A 15330-nucleotide genomic window follows, 5' to 3' on the forward strand; every position below is an offset into this window, starting at 1 on the left:
TCAGGAAAGGAGTTGAGTAATCAACATCTTGTCAACGATCAGTCCACAGTCATTTATTTTAGTTCTAGTTTTGATATCATTGTTGTGATTTATTAGACACTGATTCAGTTTGTAGATTTATGAACAAAAATTTTTAGTTTTGCATTATCCATAATTCATCGCTTTAAAATTGATGTTATTTTTTTTTTTTTTTTGCTGTCATTAACTAAATATCATCCACAGTCTTTGACATTGCAAACACGACTTATTGGTCAAGTTAAATCAATATTGATGTTGTTATCTTACCGTGAAAAGTTGGGCTTCTGATATCCAATATTTAACACCCATTCAATTTGGACGCTTCATATATTTCAATGAACAAAACTCATTAGAAATTACAGTAAAAAAAGAAACAATTGAATGTAAATCAGTTTATATACATTCATGTTACATTATTATATGTGTTTCGACCCATTTGTGTCCATTTCTAGGACACCAAACAATAGCGATTTAGCTCCTTTAAGCTCAGTGATACAACACAGCCATATTCTACAAATCTCTTGTTGTTGACCAATTGCTCTAAGGAATACTGACAAAGGATTGGATCAAAAGAAAGGTTTCTACATATAATGGATGCTGCTACGCATTTCAATCAATGTTGCTATGTGTTTATTTAAGAAATTATGTCTAGTTTGCTTATATAATTCTCACCAGAAGCTAGTCAGATCCATTGCCCTCATTTACTAGTAATTGTTCATCAGCAAATGATCCAACTGAACAACTGAAAATCATATTGGTGTGGCCTTATCTTTCAAATTACGTCTAATCCTTTGTCAACGTCCAGTCGATCGTTGTCCGATGTTTCGCAGAGGATTGACCAATCATTCGCAGATCATGGGACATGTATACTATGGTTGTACTGTATTTTCACTTATCATTAGTCGTAGATCTAAGATTCAAAGACAAAATGTTGCGAACTTGCATGCAGTGGAAATAGAATCAGAATGCAGTGTCTGAATATATTGGTATTATTATGTTTTGTTTTTCCAGCAAGTGAGACGGTACCACCAGAAGGTACAAGTACCTGAGCAAAACAGGACTTCATATTATTTATGTTATTGAATTTTAAAACAAAACTAATTTTTAACGTCTGTCTCTTCCCATTTTTACAGCTTTTCAATTTTTTCTCTGATAAATGCATGGGTTCATTAGAATTTTTGACATACGGGTAATGACACAATCATTCATTCCCAGGCATTTTCACTCATTATTTTCATGTTTATTTTTGTTTTATGTTTAATTAAGAGAATGTCAGCATGAGCTTGTGAAGGAATGATGTATGATGTTAATGTAATTGTTTGTGTTTTTCGTTTTAATGTAATCTGATTGAACTATTAATGATATTAATTTTTTTTCTCAGGCAGTTCATTAGAAATTGCCTAACAAGCCCACCAGTTCATTTTTAGCATGCTTCAACCACTGAGTCTGCTATTGATATCTTTACATGTGTGCACTACTGACATTGTCTAGTACCAGTGGTGTTATTTGTCTAAAACTTATCAGTGAGTAAATAATGGCCAACTATCTAGCAGGTCTCGGTGGGTTTGGAATGGCCCACTAGCCAGTAGGTCTCATTGAGTAAAGCAATGGCCCACAACCAAGAGGTCTTGTTTTCCTCATAACACACTGCATGGCGTATGCTCATCTTATTAGCCTGGTCGGCACAGAAAAGTTACACATTTTATTTTTAAAAGTATCTCAAAGTAATGTTTAGTATTTTTTCCAATCAATAGTTATATTTAGGATCACAGCTATCAAGGAAATATAAAATGATACATATTTTCTTACATGAATTTTAAGACACTGTGGAAAATTTGAATGAAAATTAATATCAAAATATTTCAGTCAGATAATTATTTAAGTGTAGTTATGTGTATTTGGAAAACTTTTTTTCTTGCTTTTAGTTGTTTGTTTCAGAGATTCGTTCATTCGTCTTCATACTTTTTCATTTATTTTAACGGTGTGAATGAGGAGTGCAAAAGTTTAATTCAAGATTTGTATGGAGGATAAAATAAAAAACCCACACTGGATTAACAGAATGTAATTTCTTGTCTATATAACAGTAACATTCTTTAATGTAGACTGAGACTTTTACCTGAAGTGACATTTATATGAGTCTTGTTGCTAAGGAAGTTTTTTGAAAAGTCTTCAGTAAATATTTCAGTTCTTGCTTGATATGGTAATGCATGTTTAACATTACAAGAAAGCACTGGAACTCTCACTAAATCATGAAGATTAGAACTTACACATTGCTCTAGTATTAATAAAATACATTGAAACTTCAGTTCAATGTAGTCAAGCGATGACCCCGAAAACAATTAAATAGAAGAAAACTTAGAGCTTTTTAAATCCCTGAATGATGTTCACCTGGAAGGAGCCAACTTAGTCACATAGGAGTTCAATAGAATAGAATATGATGGAAATTGGAATGATTGGGTGGTCTAATTTTTTAATGTGTGTGCGATAGATCGTAAGGTCTGTCATTGAGTCAAGTGCATGGTTTCGATTCCTCGTGATAAGGAGTAGGGTCATCTGTCCAACCTCATGGGTTTTCGCTGGGTCCTCTGGTTTTATCCCACAGCTAAAGATCTCTATGTGCAAGCGAATTAATGAAATGAAATTAAACCATATGTTAGTCCCATAATGACCTGGTTTGTGTCAAATGGACATTGAACTCCATTTCCCTCCCTCCATCGGAAATTTCCATAATGAAAGTTTGTAACCAGTATATGGTCAATATCTTTTGAGACAGCCTAAGGTTTTATTCTTTGCATTTCAAGCATCTTTGCATTTAATACAGTTTCTTGACTTCTAATAATTATGTATCGGTTATAAGATTTCGGAACATATCACTATCATATCATATCTTGTCACTTGTTTTATGTAAAATTAGAGTTATGTAAGGAAAAATTAGTGCTTTTTATCCCAGCAGAGAGACAAATGCTTTAATAATACCTGGACATGACAATAGTCTAAAGTAGGAGCTTATTTGGATTTGAAGAAGTGGGCTTGGTTTGTCCCAAGGCAGAAAAACAAGACATTTAGATGTAGTGATTTCCTTTTATTTTGGTGATAAGGAGCAAATGTTTTTAAAGATAGCTATTGCTTAATTTTTGTAAGATAGCACTTGGTGGCAGAAAATTTTATAGGTTATTTAAAGAACAAGTAACTATTTTCAATTCATCTTTTCAAATGTTATAGATATTTTAAGTTAATTTACTTTTCCATCATTCTTGCCATTCTAAAATCATTATTTTAAACACCTGCCTAGCAGAAAACAAGAATGAATCTTCAACATATATATGTAGGCTTTTTTCTGTCAATCTGTTTTCAGCTTTTATCAGGTGCCATATTGACTTCTGTCTTGGCAGATAAACATTGTTCTAGCCTCGCGCTCTATTGGCGATAAATGTCTTACTGCAGAAAACTATCACAGTCATTCAGTTAGAAACTTCTATAGAAGATTTTCCATTCAACATTTACTGTTGAAATAAAAAAAAAATAATGGAATGAGGAATGACAGAAAGGCTTTTTCTTGTTTTCTTTTCTTATTACATGTATATAGGCCTTTAACGTCACCAGTACCATCCATTTTATTCTGAAAGAACTATTTTTTAATGGATAATTTGATATTTTTCAGCTCTTACGAACATTGTACCGATCATAAACGTCGGGCTCGCAACAACTGAAGGTTTAGCTGTTGATTGGATAGGAGATAAATTATATTGGGTGGAGAGTAATTTAGATCAAATTGAGGTTGCTGACTTAGATGGCAAATCAAGACGAACTTTGGTCGCTGGAGCTATGACAAGTCCACGAGCCATTGTCGTTGATCCTAGATATGGGTATGTACAGTATTTGGAAATAAAATGACATCTTTAAAGCTCCAATGTGCCAAAAGATTAATTGTCACAATGTTTCTGTTCATTTAAAAAAAAGCCATCTGAATTCGATCATGATTATGTAGAAATAAAAGCCTATCGAATTTTAATTATTTCTGATAATTACCACACCGGTTGACGTCCTTGATCAGTTTTGATTGTCTTGTAAATGTTCCCATTAACTACAAAAGAATATAAACGTGTTAACTGTTATGGACTCTTCAAACAACTTAGCTGCTGTAAATGTATGTTTTGTTACCTATCTTTTTTTTTTTCTTTTTTAAACAGTGCCTTATTTTGGACTGACTGGGATGGAGCAAATCCTAGAATTGAAACCTGTTCAATGAGTGGCTCAAATAGAACAATCTTATTTGGTATAAGACCAAATTATGCTCAAGGTGGTTGGCCAAATGGTCTAACATTGGATTACGATGCTGAACGATTATACTGGATAGATGCAAGGTAAGATATGTTATTTAAAAGAACACAATACACTTTGACTTCGTGTTTAAATCTGTCAACACTGAAAAGTCAAGGAATATATATACTTGACTTGATTGCCGTTCCCACTTGGATACGGAAGTGCTCTTATTTTTACTCCACCTATCTGAGAAAGCAGATGACTGTTAAAATGAATTTGTCCATCTTTCTGTATATCCATCCATTCCACTTTTTAGGACACAATAAGCCTGTGAAAACTTGCTGTAGATGTTCATTGGGTGAATGTCTTATCCAATTTTCCATGATGATAAGCATTTTCTGTTTAGGCTAAGCACCTTGGTTAGTTGATGCTTTGGAACATGATAAACTCTAGTTCTATTCTAATTGATTAGTCTTGGACTCTATATTTATTCTCTTTGTTTTAACATTAGATGTTCGTGTATACTTATATTTCAGGTCAGATTCTATACATTCTATTACATACAAGGGAGAAGATCATCATTTAATCCTACAGAGTCACGAGTCATTAGCTCAGCCATTTGCCATAACATTATTTGAACATTATGTATATTGGACTGATTGGAAAACAAACTCATTATCTAAGGTAAGAATTTACTTCATCTGTTTACTCATATGAATCTGATAAAGGTCATTTTGAGAGTAGCATATGCTAAAAAGAATTCTATAGTCATTTGATCAATGGTAGAGGAGATTTGTGCTTGGACAGATAATTTTAATATTATTTACAAAGACACAGCCATTAACAGAATATAACATTAGAAGTTCTATTACAATTACCATGTATTTTCTGTATATTTCACTCACAAGTAATATCATTCCACAGCCGCTTCCCAATGACACCATGACATGACAATACAATTGGAATAATTGGATCTTGTTATCACAGCGCAGACGACTTCATGATATTTTGGATTTATAAAATGTTTTCTGTTTGTTATTCACAAACGCCAGTTCATGTAGGGAATATAGCCAAATGAAATATTTTGGAGCTTTACTTTTATGTTATTTTCTCAGAAATTGATTGATCAATTACATTTGGTTATTTTCCAGGCTAATAAATATAATGGATCAGGTATTCAACAAGTACAGAAAACATTTACACAACCTTTTGATCTTCATGTTTATCATCCTAAACGACAACCTAAAGGTAAGAATCTATCACAGAAAGTATCTAGCTCTTTAATCAGGACAATATTATTAAAGATTGATCTTGTTGTGAAAGGGTAAGGAAAGTTTCAAATGAATTTAAAAATGAAGCAACTTTTGTTTATATCAGTGTTGTTGAACAAGTGTTATCACTCTCAATAAGAAAATAAATACAACTGCTTAAGAATATCAAGTTCAAATAATGCTAGACCTACCTAATTATGGAAAATCCCACTGTCTGATATGCTTTATAGATACTGTACACAGCTCTATAAATACTGCATACAGCTCTAGAGATAGTGTACACCATATGATACTCTAGAAATACTACACACAACTCTACAAATACTGTACACCATATAATGCTCTAAAAAATACTGTACACAGCTCTAGAAACACTTTACACCATATGATACACTACAAATACTGCACTCAGCTCTATAGATACTGCACACCAGGGGAGGGTGGATGGCCGAATGGTTAGCACATGCACGCTGTATCATAAGGTCTGTCATTGAGTCAACTGGCATGGTTTCTATTCCCCGGTTGTATGTGACAAGGAGTAGGGTCGCCTGTCCAACCTCATGGGTTTTCTCTGGGTCCTCCGATTTCCTCCCACTGCTAAAGACCCCTACGCACATGTGTTAGTCCCGAAATGACCTAGTTTGTGTCGAGTGGATGTTAAATCCCATTTCTCTCTCTATTTCTCTCACTGCACACCAGGTGATCCATTACTGTACACAGCTCTATAGATACTGTACACCAGGTGATCCTCTCGAAATACTGTACACAGCTCTATAGATACTGTACACCAGGTGATCCTCTAGAAATACTTTACACCATAATACAATACTGTACTCAATAAATACATAGCTCATTCAACTAAATTTGATTTTTAGCTTTTAATCCCTGTGCCATCAACAATGGAGGCTGTTCACATCTGTGCTTGATTGGTATCCCTTCCAAAGATGGTGGCAATACAACAGCTAATTGTAGATGTCCTCATAGAATGAAGATACATAAAGATGGTAAAACTTGTGGAGGTAAGATTTTTATCATGGACAAGCAAATCATACAGAAATTATGGTTTTAATTTTAATTTGAAGTTAGACATATTTGCAGCTAAAGTATAGCATGTTTTATTATATCCACTCTCTAAGATAATGTTAACAATATATTTTGAACAATTGAAAGATGTGGGACTATTTAATCAGAGGGTTTTCTGTCCTTCCACAAGACTCTTTGGAAAACAATAAATTTAATCCTGCAATGGATTTTGATAAAACTTTGAATATTTATACTATTGTAATGTATGGGTTGTTTTGTTTTTATGTTATTATGCAGTACTGCTGTATTTTCTCTATTAAAGTTTGGGGAAAAACTTTTCTCAATCAACAATTAAGAATAATGCTGCAATACAAAATTTAAGTCAAATTTCAAGTCAGATCCAAAGTTGTTAATTTTCATCTTTTATTTCAGATGATAATACCTTCCTGATATTTGTCAAGAAGAACGAGATACGAGGCGTAGATTTAGATAACGCCAACTATAACGTGATACCATCCATTACTGTCCGATTGGTCGATAACAATACCTCCACAACGGCTATCGATTATGACATACAAGAAGAACGTCTGTATTGGACAGATTTAAAGAGGAATGTCATTAACAGTGCTTACTTGAATGGATCTGGTGTGGAGACAATCATAGATTCAGGAATATCCCATCCTGAAGGTTTTGCCATCGACTATCTGTCAAGGAATATGTATTTTTCTTCATACAACAAGAAATTAGATTTTTCAACAATATCCGTTTCTAAATTAAATGGTGCCTATAGAACAGAAATTATATCAAGAGTAGGACAAATGAAACAAGTTAACTCATTGGCCATTAATCCTAAAATTGGGTAAGCATCTTGAATATCTGTCTGTGAACAGTTTCGACCTACATTAATTTTTTGAATCGGGGCATTGTAACAAGAAATGGCAAAGGTTTGAACAATGTGGGAATTTTTGCAAAAATGTCTACCTGTACTTGTAAACTCTTGGAGTTTATGTGGCCATGTGGTCTGTCATCTATACAAGTAGTATGGATTTGGTCCCACATGACACTGGTTGGTGACTTATTCCTTACTCTTTGCTCTCTGCCCACTGCTAAAGACCTCTGTTGGCTATTATTGAAATAAAGATTAGAATTGCTTGATTTGAATAAAATTTGAACTAATGTGTTTATTTTAGGAAGACTAAATGTGATATCTGTGTATGAAAAGATGCAATCTGAATTACTAAAAACTAATGTAAACTTCAAATGATCATAGCTTACAATAGCATCGTTCAATATGAATAACTTTGGACTGTTATGGTTTGATATGATCCAGGCTCTTTTTTGACTTTTAATCTGGCATATTTCAGCTTATTGTCTATATAATTTATATTTATTATTTTTGATGATTGTTTATTTCAGTGTAATGTTCTGGTCAGATATTGGAGGAGCTAAACACACCATTATTAAAGCTAATATGGATGGTAGTGATCCAACAGTCTTAGTTAGTGATGCTTCAAAACCAGCAAGTAGGTTCTATTCTTCATTTTAACTGATATAATTAGTATTGTATCCAATATACAAAATCTTTAAACACCCACAACCTTATGTATTATATACTATACATGTACGTGACAAGGAGTAGGGTCTGCTGCCAAACCTCGTGGGTTTTCTGGTACTGCTAAAGACAACTGCACGCAAGTGAATTATTGAAATGAAGTTGTACCTTATGTTAGTCCCCAAATGACCTAGTTTGTGTTGAGTCAATGTTACACCCCATTTCTCTATCTCTGTGTCTGTTTAATAATTGTACTTGTGTGTTAATTCATTTTCTTTAATTCTACATTTCAGGTTTAACTGTGGATACCTTTTCAAATTCTTTATATTATATTAGTCGTGGACGTCACACTATCAACAGATGCTTTTTCAACGGCACGTGCAATCAAGTTGATGTCAGATTTAATGACACGTCCCTGGTGTCAATGACTATATTTAAAGAAAATATTTACGTGTCCAACACCAATCATATTATTAGAATTAATCCCAGTAGGCCTCATGAGAAATTTATAATGAGAGACAATACACCATATATATCAGCTATGCAGGTCTATAACAAAGAGAGAGGAAAAGGAGGTAGGTGTATTTGTTTCTATATAAGATATTTAACCCTTTATCATTTAGACAGGGGGGGTTGGATGGCTGAATGATTAGCATGTGCGCGCTGTATCATAAAGTCTGTCATTGAGTCAGCTGGTGTGGTTTCGATTCCTCGGTTGTACATGAAAAGGAGTAGGGTTCCTCCCACTGCTAAAGACCCCTATGCGCAAGCGAATTAATGAAATAAAATTGAACCATATGCTAGTCCCGAAATGAGTTAGTTTGTGACGTGGACGTTAAACCCCATTTCTCTCTCTCTCTTATCATTTAGACAGCATCATACTGCCCAAACTAGGGCTCCAATCAAGTGCACAGCTGTTGCATCTGCACATACTAGTAAATGGTCCTATAATACGGAAAGATATTTACACATCTCAGGTGGTTTGAGGCGGTGTAAGTAACAGCTGTTTTGGACTGTTTAAATCTGTACCAGTATTAATTTGTTATGTGTCAAAGGATTATAAGTAGTGATAGGATATTTGAATATAACACTATTCGAATATTTGACGGGCTTGAAATTTTTATTCGAATAGGTATATATGAGAGAATTCTACAGATTCTTTGCCAAAAAATGTAGCTAGTTTACCAGTTCTGAATGTTTCTTCTTGCATTCTTTCCACCACTTGAGTAGATCATCAGCTAGGTATGGTGTAAATGTTTCTCATTGTTTTCAGGTGTCAATGTATGTTCCGTGAATAATGCTGGCTGTTCCCAGTTGTGCCTACCAACACCTTCTCATAGAATCTGTAAATGTACAGCTGGTTTCCAGATAGCAGCGGATGGTACATCATGTAATGGTAAATATGCGACTATTTCTCACACTTGTCTCAGAATCTTCTGACTCGGTTTAGTTCATTTAATTCTTGAAATTCATCAGAAAGGGGTACAGTCATATTGAAGATATTAATCCCTGTTGAATATTCTTACAGATACACTATTGTATATTATTATCATCTTGACATAGCACTTACTTTACCCAGTCATTTCAAACAATCAGAAGCTTGTAATATAAGACCAATATACATGTACATGTATGTGGATATTGTGCATTTTACTGTGCAATATACAACATTAAATATACATATAAACCAGGCCTTGTAATGTACCATAGTAAATACACATAGAAAACCACACCTTGTAATATACACTACATAATATAAAGATCAATATACAGCCATATAATATAAGGTAGTACCATGCTATATAATACACAATATATCAAGGTGTGTATATATCGAGAGAGAGAGAGAGAGAGAGAGACAGACAGACAGACAGACAGACAGAGAGAGGGACAGACAGACAGACAGAGAGAGGGACAGACAGAGAGAGAGACAGACAGAGAGACAGACAGAATACATATAGCTCATGCTTTGATATACACCATCTAGTGTGTACTATAAACTTAATACACAATAAATCCCAGGGAATATACATATAGCCCATATCATCTAGTGATCTAGTGTGTAGTATAACCCATGCTATATTATACACAAGATTTCATGAATAAAAATGTCCATGGATTCTATGTTAAATTACACATTTACTCATGCTGTATTTACATTCTTGTTTTTTGTTCTTAATTAAGGTATTACTTCATTTATGCTGTTTGCAACCGATTCCCAGATTCAAGGATTTTCAGTGAATAATCCAGATCAGGTGGCACTACCTCCTGTATCGAAAATATCACTGGCTTCTGCTATAGATTTCCATGCAGGTAAACACAATTTATATTCATAGGCATATGATACAGTATTATACCCTCCCCACACCCTGACCCCCCACCGCCGTCCTAATTGTTAATGGACGATTAAAATTCAAAACAAAATTTGTTAATCGAGATAAAATGAGGTTTGATGCAAATATAAGACTAAAGAACCAATATTTAATTTATCATTTTCAACCTGCCAAACCCAGGTTGAGAGGTTATTCCCTTTAATGCAAGTGTTAAAATTTGTGACGGTCCCTAAGATGTGAGTATTTAAATGGTTTTGTTTTGTTTAATACAGAGGATCACTTCATCTACTGGATTGATAGTAATGCTAGAACTATATCACGTATTAAACGGGATCTTACAAACAGAGAAGAAATTATTAGTGATGGTTTAAATGGTGTGGAAGGTATAGCTGTTGATTGGATTGCAAGTAAGTATACAAATGACATCTGGTCAATGGTTTGAGTCAGTCTGAAGAAGTACAATTAGTACCTAGATCAAAGCAATTTGATATTTAGTTTTTCAGGGACACTTGAGTCCTGTGAGCAATACTTGTTTAATTAAATCTGAACCAAAGCTTTAAGTAGGGTTCTCAAAGTGCTAAAATTCAAATGCTTGTGGCCCTACCACCGAACAAGAATTAAATCCAACAGATTTATACAGCCCATATCTAGTAGTTTTGGTAATAACTTGTGTTTTGAATATTTGTACAGATAATATATATTGGACTGATAGAAGTCATAATACTGTAGAAGTGTCAAAAACAGATGGCAGTACTCGTTATGTTATATTACATAAAGGTCTGGATAACCCAACAACTATAGTTGTACATCCTAAAATGGGGTAAGTATACTGGACGACAAAATCTCATCCTATACATCAATATAAATGTGTGCATAGAAATGGCATGTTCATGTTGGTGTGGTTCCCGTGGCTTATAGTAGAAAGGGGTCTTAAATTTTGGAAAAACAAAATACACATATTAAACTTAAGGCTAAGGAACATTCCAATTTCATTTTCATATTTGTGGCACGGCCACTGAAACTCTTGTGTCAATTTTATTAATTCTCCCTCTCTTTATAAATGTTTGAATCAATTTGTTTTAAAAATTCTGTTTATAGTTATCTATACTTTGTTGATGATGGTGTTGCACCAAGAATTATGCAGGCACGTTTAGACGGTTCTGAGTTAAAACCATTGATTAACACAGACATCACTAAACCAACTGGACTTACGATTGATTATGAAACAAACAATCTTTATTGGTGTGACCAGAAAAGAAATGAAATAAATCAGCTGAATTTAAAAACTAATGCAAGAAGGCTGATTACGAAGAATATGACTGACTGTGTATCTGTAACAGTGTTTGGCAATTATATTTATTGGGCTGATACGTAAGTATTTTAAGTCACTTGTTTCATCTGCAAAAGGGGGAGTTGGGTAGTCAAATGGTCTAACACATGCACTTAAAATCATAAACATGTCCTTGTCTTATTTCAAATGAGAAGGGAGGTAGTTGGGTGATCGAGTGGTCTAACCCATGGGATTCTCTGGTTTCCTCCCACTGTTAAAGACCACCACATGAAACTGAATTATTGAAAATACAAATTGTTCCATGTCATATTAGTCCCGAAATGACTTAGTTTGTGTTGAGTGGACATTGAACCCTGTTTCTGCCTGTCTCTTTCAAATGAGAAACGATAACAGATGTTCTAGAAAAGACATACTTTAAACTTTAAACTTAGAGCACAACTGCAGCTTCTTTTGAAAAAAGAAAAGTCCTATATTTATTTTGATTAAAATTGTATGTGTTTGTATTTATGTTAGAACTGATAGTCAAGGCTCCATCAAGAAAGCTAGAAAATCTGATGGTACTGGAATGGAATATGTTAAGACAGATCTGTTAAACAAACTAAAAGATATTGTTGTATTCGATAAAGCGAGACAGACAGGTAAATGTAAAATCATGATATTGTAAACTACAAGCAGAAAGTCCACAACAAAATTGAAAAAGACGGATAAGCCCAATTTTAGTTAGACTAGATTTAGAAAGACAATCTATATCCAAATTGACATAGGCACCACAATGGCTGAATGGGTACAACACTGGCTCATTAATGTACATTGTGGTTTCCCCTTGTGATGCAGATGGAGGGTCCTGGCAAGGAACTGGGTCTAGTCGTTTAAATGGTTTAAAGGAACAAGGTCCTACGTACACACTGGAATTAGAAAGAAGAGTAGGTCGTAGCGCCGATATATGGACGGGAATTCCCCTCATAGCACAGCACACTTCATAACCCGGTTGGTGCAGAACAGGAGGACGTTCAACCCCATTTATTTCATATAATTTCCAAATTGAGATGAATGGGATAGGAGTACATATGATTGTGTATTGAAGTTAGCCATCTTTTATCTATTTAGGTACAAATATTTGTGATGATAATAAATATGGTTGTGCTGAACTATGTTTATATAATGGTACAGAAACACCAACTTGTGTCTGTTCTTATGGTAAACTGAAAGCAGACGGCAAACATTGTGAAGGTAAGTTGAACATAAGAAAATCCAGGAAGCAGGAAGGGACTTGCTTTTCAAATTGAGATAGTGACGAAGTATATTTTCAAATTAACATAGTGATATAATCAGATTGTGATAGTGATAGATTCAGATTCAGATTGTGATAGTGATAGATTCAGATTGTGATAGTGATAGATTCAGTTTCAGATTGTGATATTGATAGATTCAGATTGATATTGAGATAGTAAAAGATACAGATGGAGATAGTAATAGATTTAGATTGAGATAGTGGTAAATTCTGATTGAGATAGTGATAGATTCAGATTGAGATAGTGATAAATTCAGATTGTTATCAATTAAATTTTCAAATTGAGATAATGTATACAAAGATAAATCCCATATTAAGTGACCCTATTGTCTTTTTATTCTTTTTTTATCATGACCTATGCCCATCTTCATTAGCCTGGTTTGTGCAATAAAGTATGACGTTAAACCCGATATATTCATTCTGATTATTCTTGTAGATACATAGGGGCCCACAGTGATTTAAATACATGTATCTGTATTTTTGATGTTTTAGAGTTCACCGATTTCTTGATGTTTTCTGAAGTGACAGCCATTGGCAGTGCTCACATGTCAAACGAAACTGATCCAAATCCTCCGTATAAATTATTAACAAACGGAACAAATATGAAGAACGTAATTGGTTTGGCGTATGATTACAGTAGTCAGAGAATATATTATAGTGATATACAACGAGGTGATATACAGACAATGTTCTTTAATGGTACTGGACATAAAGTTGTAATGTCAGGTAAGATCTGTTAGAAAGTACCTAATAACTACCCAGCCCTATACAAACACTGCTTACATACAATCCAAAATGGCAGAGTTACATTGAACAAAATGATTGGTTCAACAATAACATTGACCCATTTGAATCAAATGCATCGTTACATCAAACAACATTGATTGTTCAGTCATTAGCATTATAACATTGTTCAAACAATAGCATTGTTATAACGAACTGTATTGATTGTTCAACCTAGATCATCCTAAAATGCTACAAAACTTTGTCCCTAACCCATGCACAAAATAGCATTATTTTATATGTGGTCCTGTATAACCATCAGTTGTCAACAAATCCTTCTGTTAAATCTAGTGGCTATAATTATTGATATTACAAATGATCTCAGATTTCTCAGATTTTGTCAGTTATTCCAAGAGAGTTAACATTACTGAAGAATCAAAATATCATTGTTGAAATATACATATTAAATTTATGAATTATAGAAAGTTGTAAAATGTCTAACTTCAAATGCTTTGTTTGTTGCAGGAATTGGTTCTGCTGAAGGATTGGTCTTTGATTCTATGAATAAAGATCTGTATCTAACGAGTTATACCAATTCTTCTATTAATCGTATACATCTAGGTAGTGATGAACCCAAGATAGAAACATTAATACAATTATCAGATAAAGATCACCCTAGAGCCATTGTATTACATGTTTGTAGAAGGTAGGTGTGGCTATATATGTTACTAGTCATAAATGGACAAAAACACTGAGAAAAATTAGTGAAACAAAAACACTTATAAAAATCAGTGTAACAAAAGTTATACTAAATTGAATTTCTATCAATCCCTTGAAAAGTGCTGATCAAGTAAACATGAACATTTTAGGAGATAAGGTATACACAAATTGAAATGAAATGAAATGTAATGGGGTTTGACTTTTATGTGCATGCCAACGTGTATATGGGACCTTGTTTTTTTTGTTCCATCTTAATGAGTAGATGCATTATCTCCTAAAATTCTCATGTCGAAGAACCGCAACATACACCAACTGAATGAAATGAAATTAGGTTTAACGTCTTATTGTCCCCCGCCTTTCGAAGAAAGCAGGGGACTATTAAAATGGGTTCGTCCGTCTGTCTGTCCGTCTGTCCGTCCGTCTGTCTGTCCGTCTGTCTGTCCGTCACACTTTTTGGGACACAATAACTCTCTTCCTAATTGAGCTAGAATGTTCAAACTTGGTGTATGTGTTTATTAGGTCAATGCCTTGATGGAGTTCGAAGATGAGCATTTTCCACTTAGGGTAAGCAGAGATAAGCAATTTGATTGGTTGATGCTTTGGGACACGATAACTCTCTTCCTAATTGGGCTAGAATGTTCAAACTTGGTGTATGTGTTGATTAGGTCAATGCCTTGATGGAGTTCGAAGATGAGCATTTTCCGCTTAGGGTAAGCAGAGATAAGCAATTTGATTGGTTGATGCTTTGGGACACGATAACTTTTAATTGAGCTAGAATGTTCAAACTTGGTGTATGTGTTTATTAGGTCAATGCCTTGATGGAGTTCGAAGATGAGCATTTTCCG

General features: G+C 34.1%; 1 protein-coding gene across 1 annotated transcript in view; it reads left to right on the forward strand.

The window, feature by feature from the left end:
- The window catches only part of LOC126832358 (low-density lipoprotein receptor-related protein 1), a 163502-nt gene that overhangs the window by 107502 nt on the left and 40670 nt on the right, over positions 1-15330 (forward strand). The window contains exons 30-47 of the mRNA XM_050563103.2: positions 1030-1053; positions 3680-3884; positions 4209-4382; positions 4818-4965; positions 5433-5529; positions 6428-6571; positions 7008-7434; positions 7992-8098; positions 8421-8702; positions 9401-9523; positions 10312-10440; positions 10733-10867; positions 11151-11280; positions 11559-11831; positions 12265-12389; positions 12859-12981; positions 13535-13768; positions 14291-14471. Of these exons, the coding sequence (XP_050419060.2) occupies positions 1030-1053; positions 3680-3884; positions 4209-4382; positions 4818-4965; positions 5433-5529; positions 6428-6571; positions 7008-7434; positions 7992-8098; positions 8421-8702; positions 9401-9523; positions 10312-10440; positions 10733-10867; positions 11151-11280; positions 11559-11831; positions 12265-12389; positions 12859-12981; positions 13535-13768; positions 14291-14471 (3061 nt within the window). The remainder of the gene's footprint in view (positions 1-1029; positions 1054-3679; positions 3885-4208; positions 4383-4817; positions 4966-5432; positions 5530-6427; positions 6572-7007; positions 7435-7991; positions 8099-8420; positions 8703-9400; positions 9524-10311; positions 10441-10732; positions 10868-11150; positions 11281-11558; positions 11832-12264; positions 12390-12858; positions 12982-13534; positions 13769-14290; positions 14472-15330) is intronic.

This window comes from Patella vulgata, chromosome 9 (assembly GCF_932274485.2).
Source record: "Patella vulgata chromosome 9, xgPatVulg1.2, whole genome shotgun sequence".
In the NCBI taxonomy this organism is placed as follows: Eukaryota; Metazoa; Mollusca; class Gastropoda; family Patellidae; genus Patella; species Patella vulgata.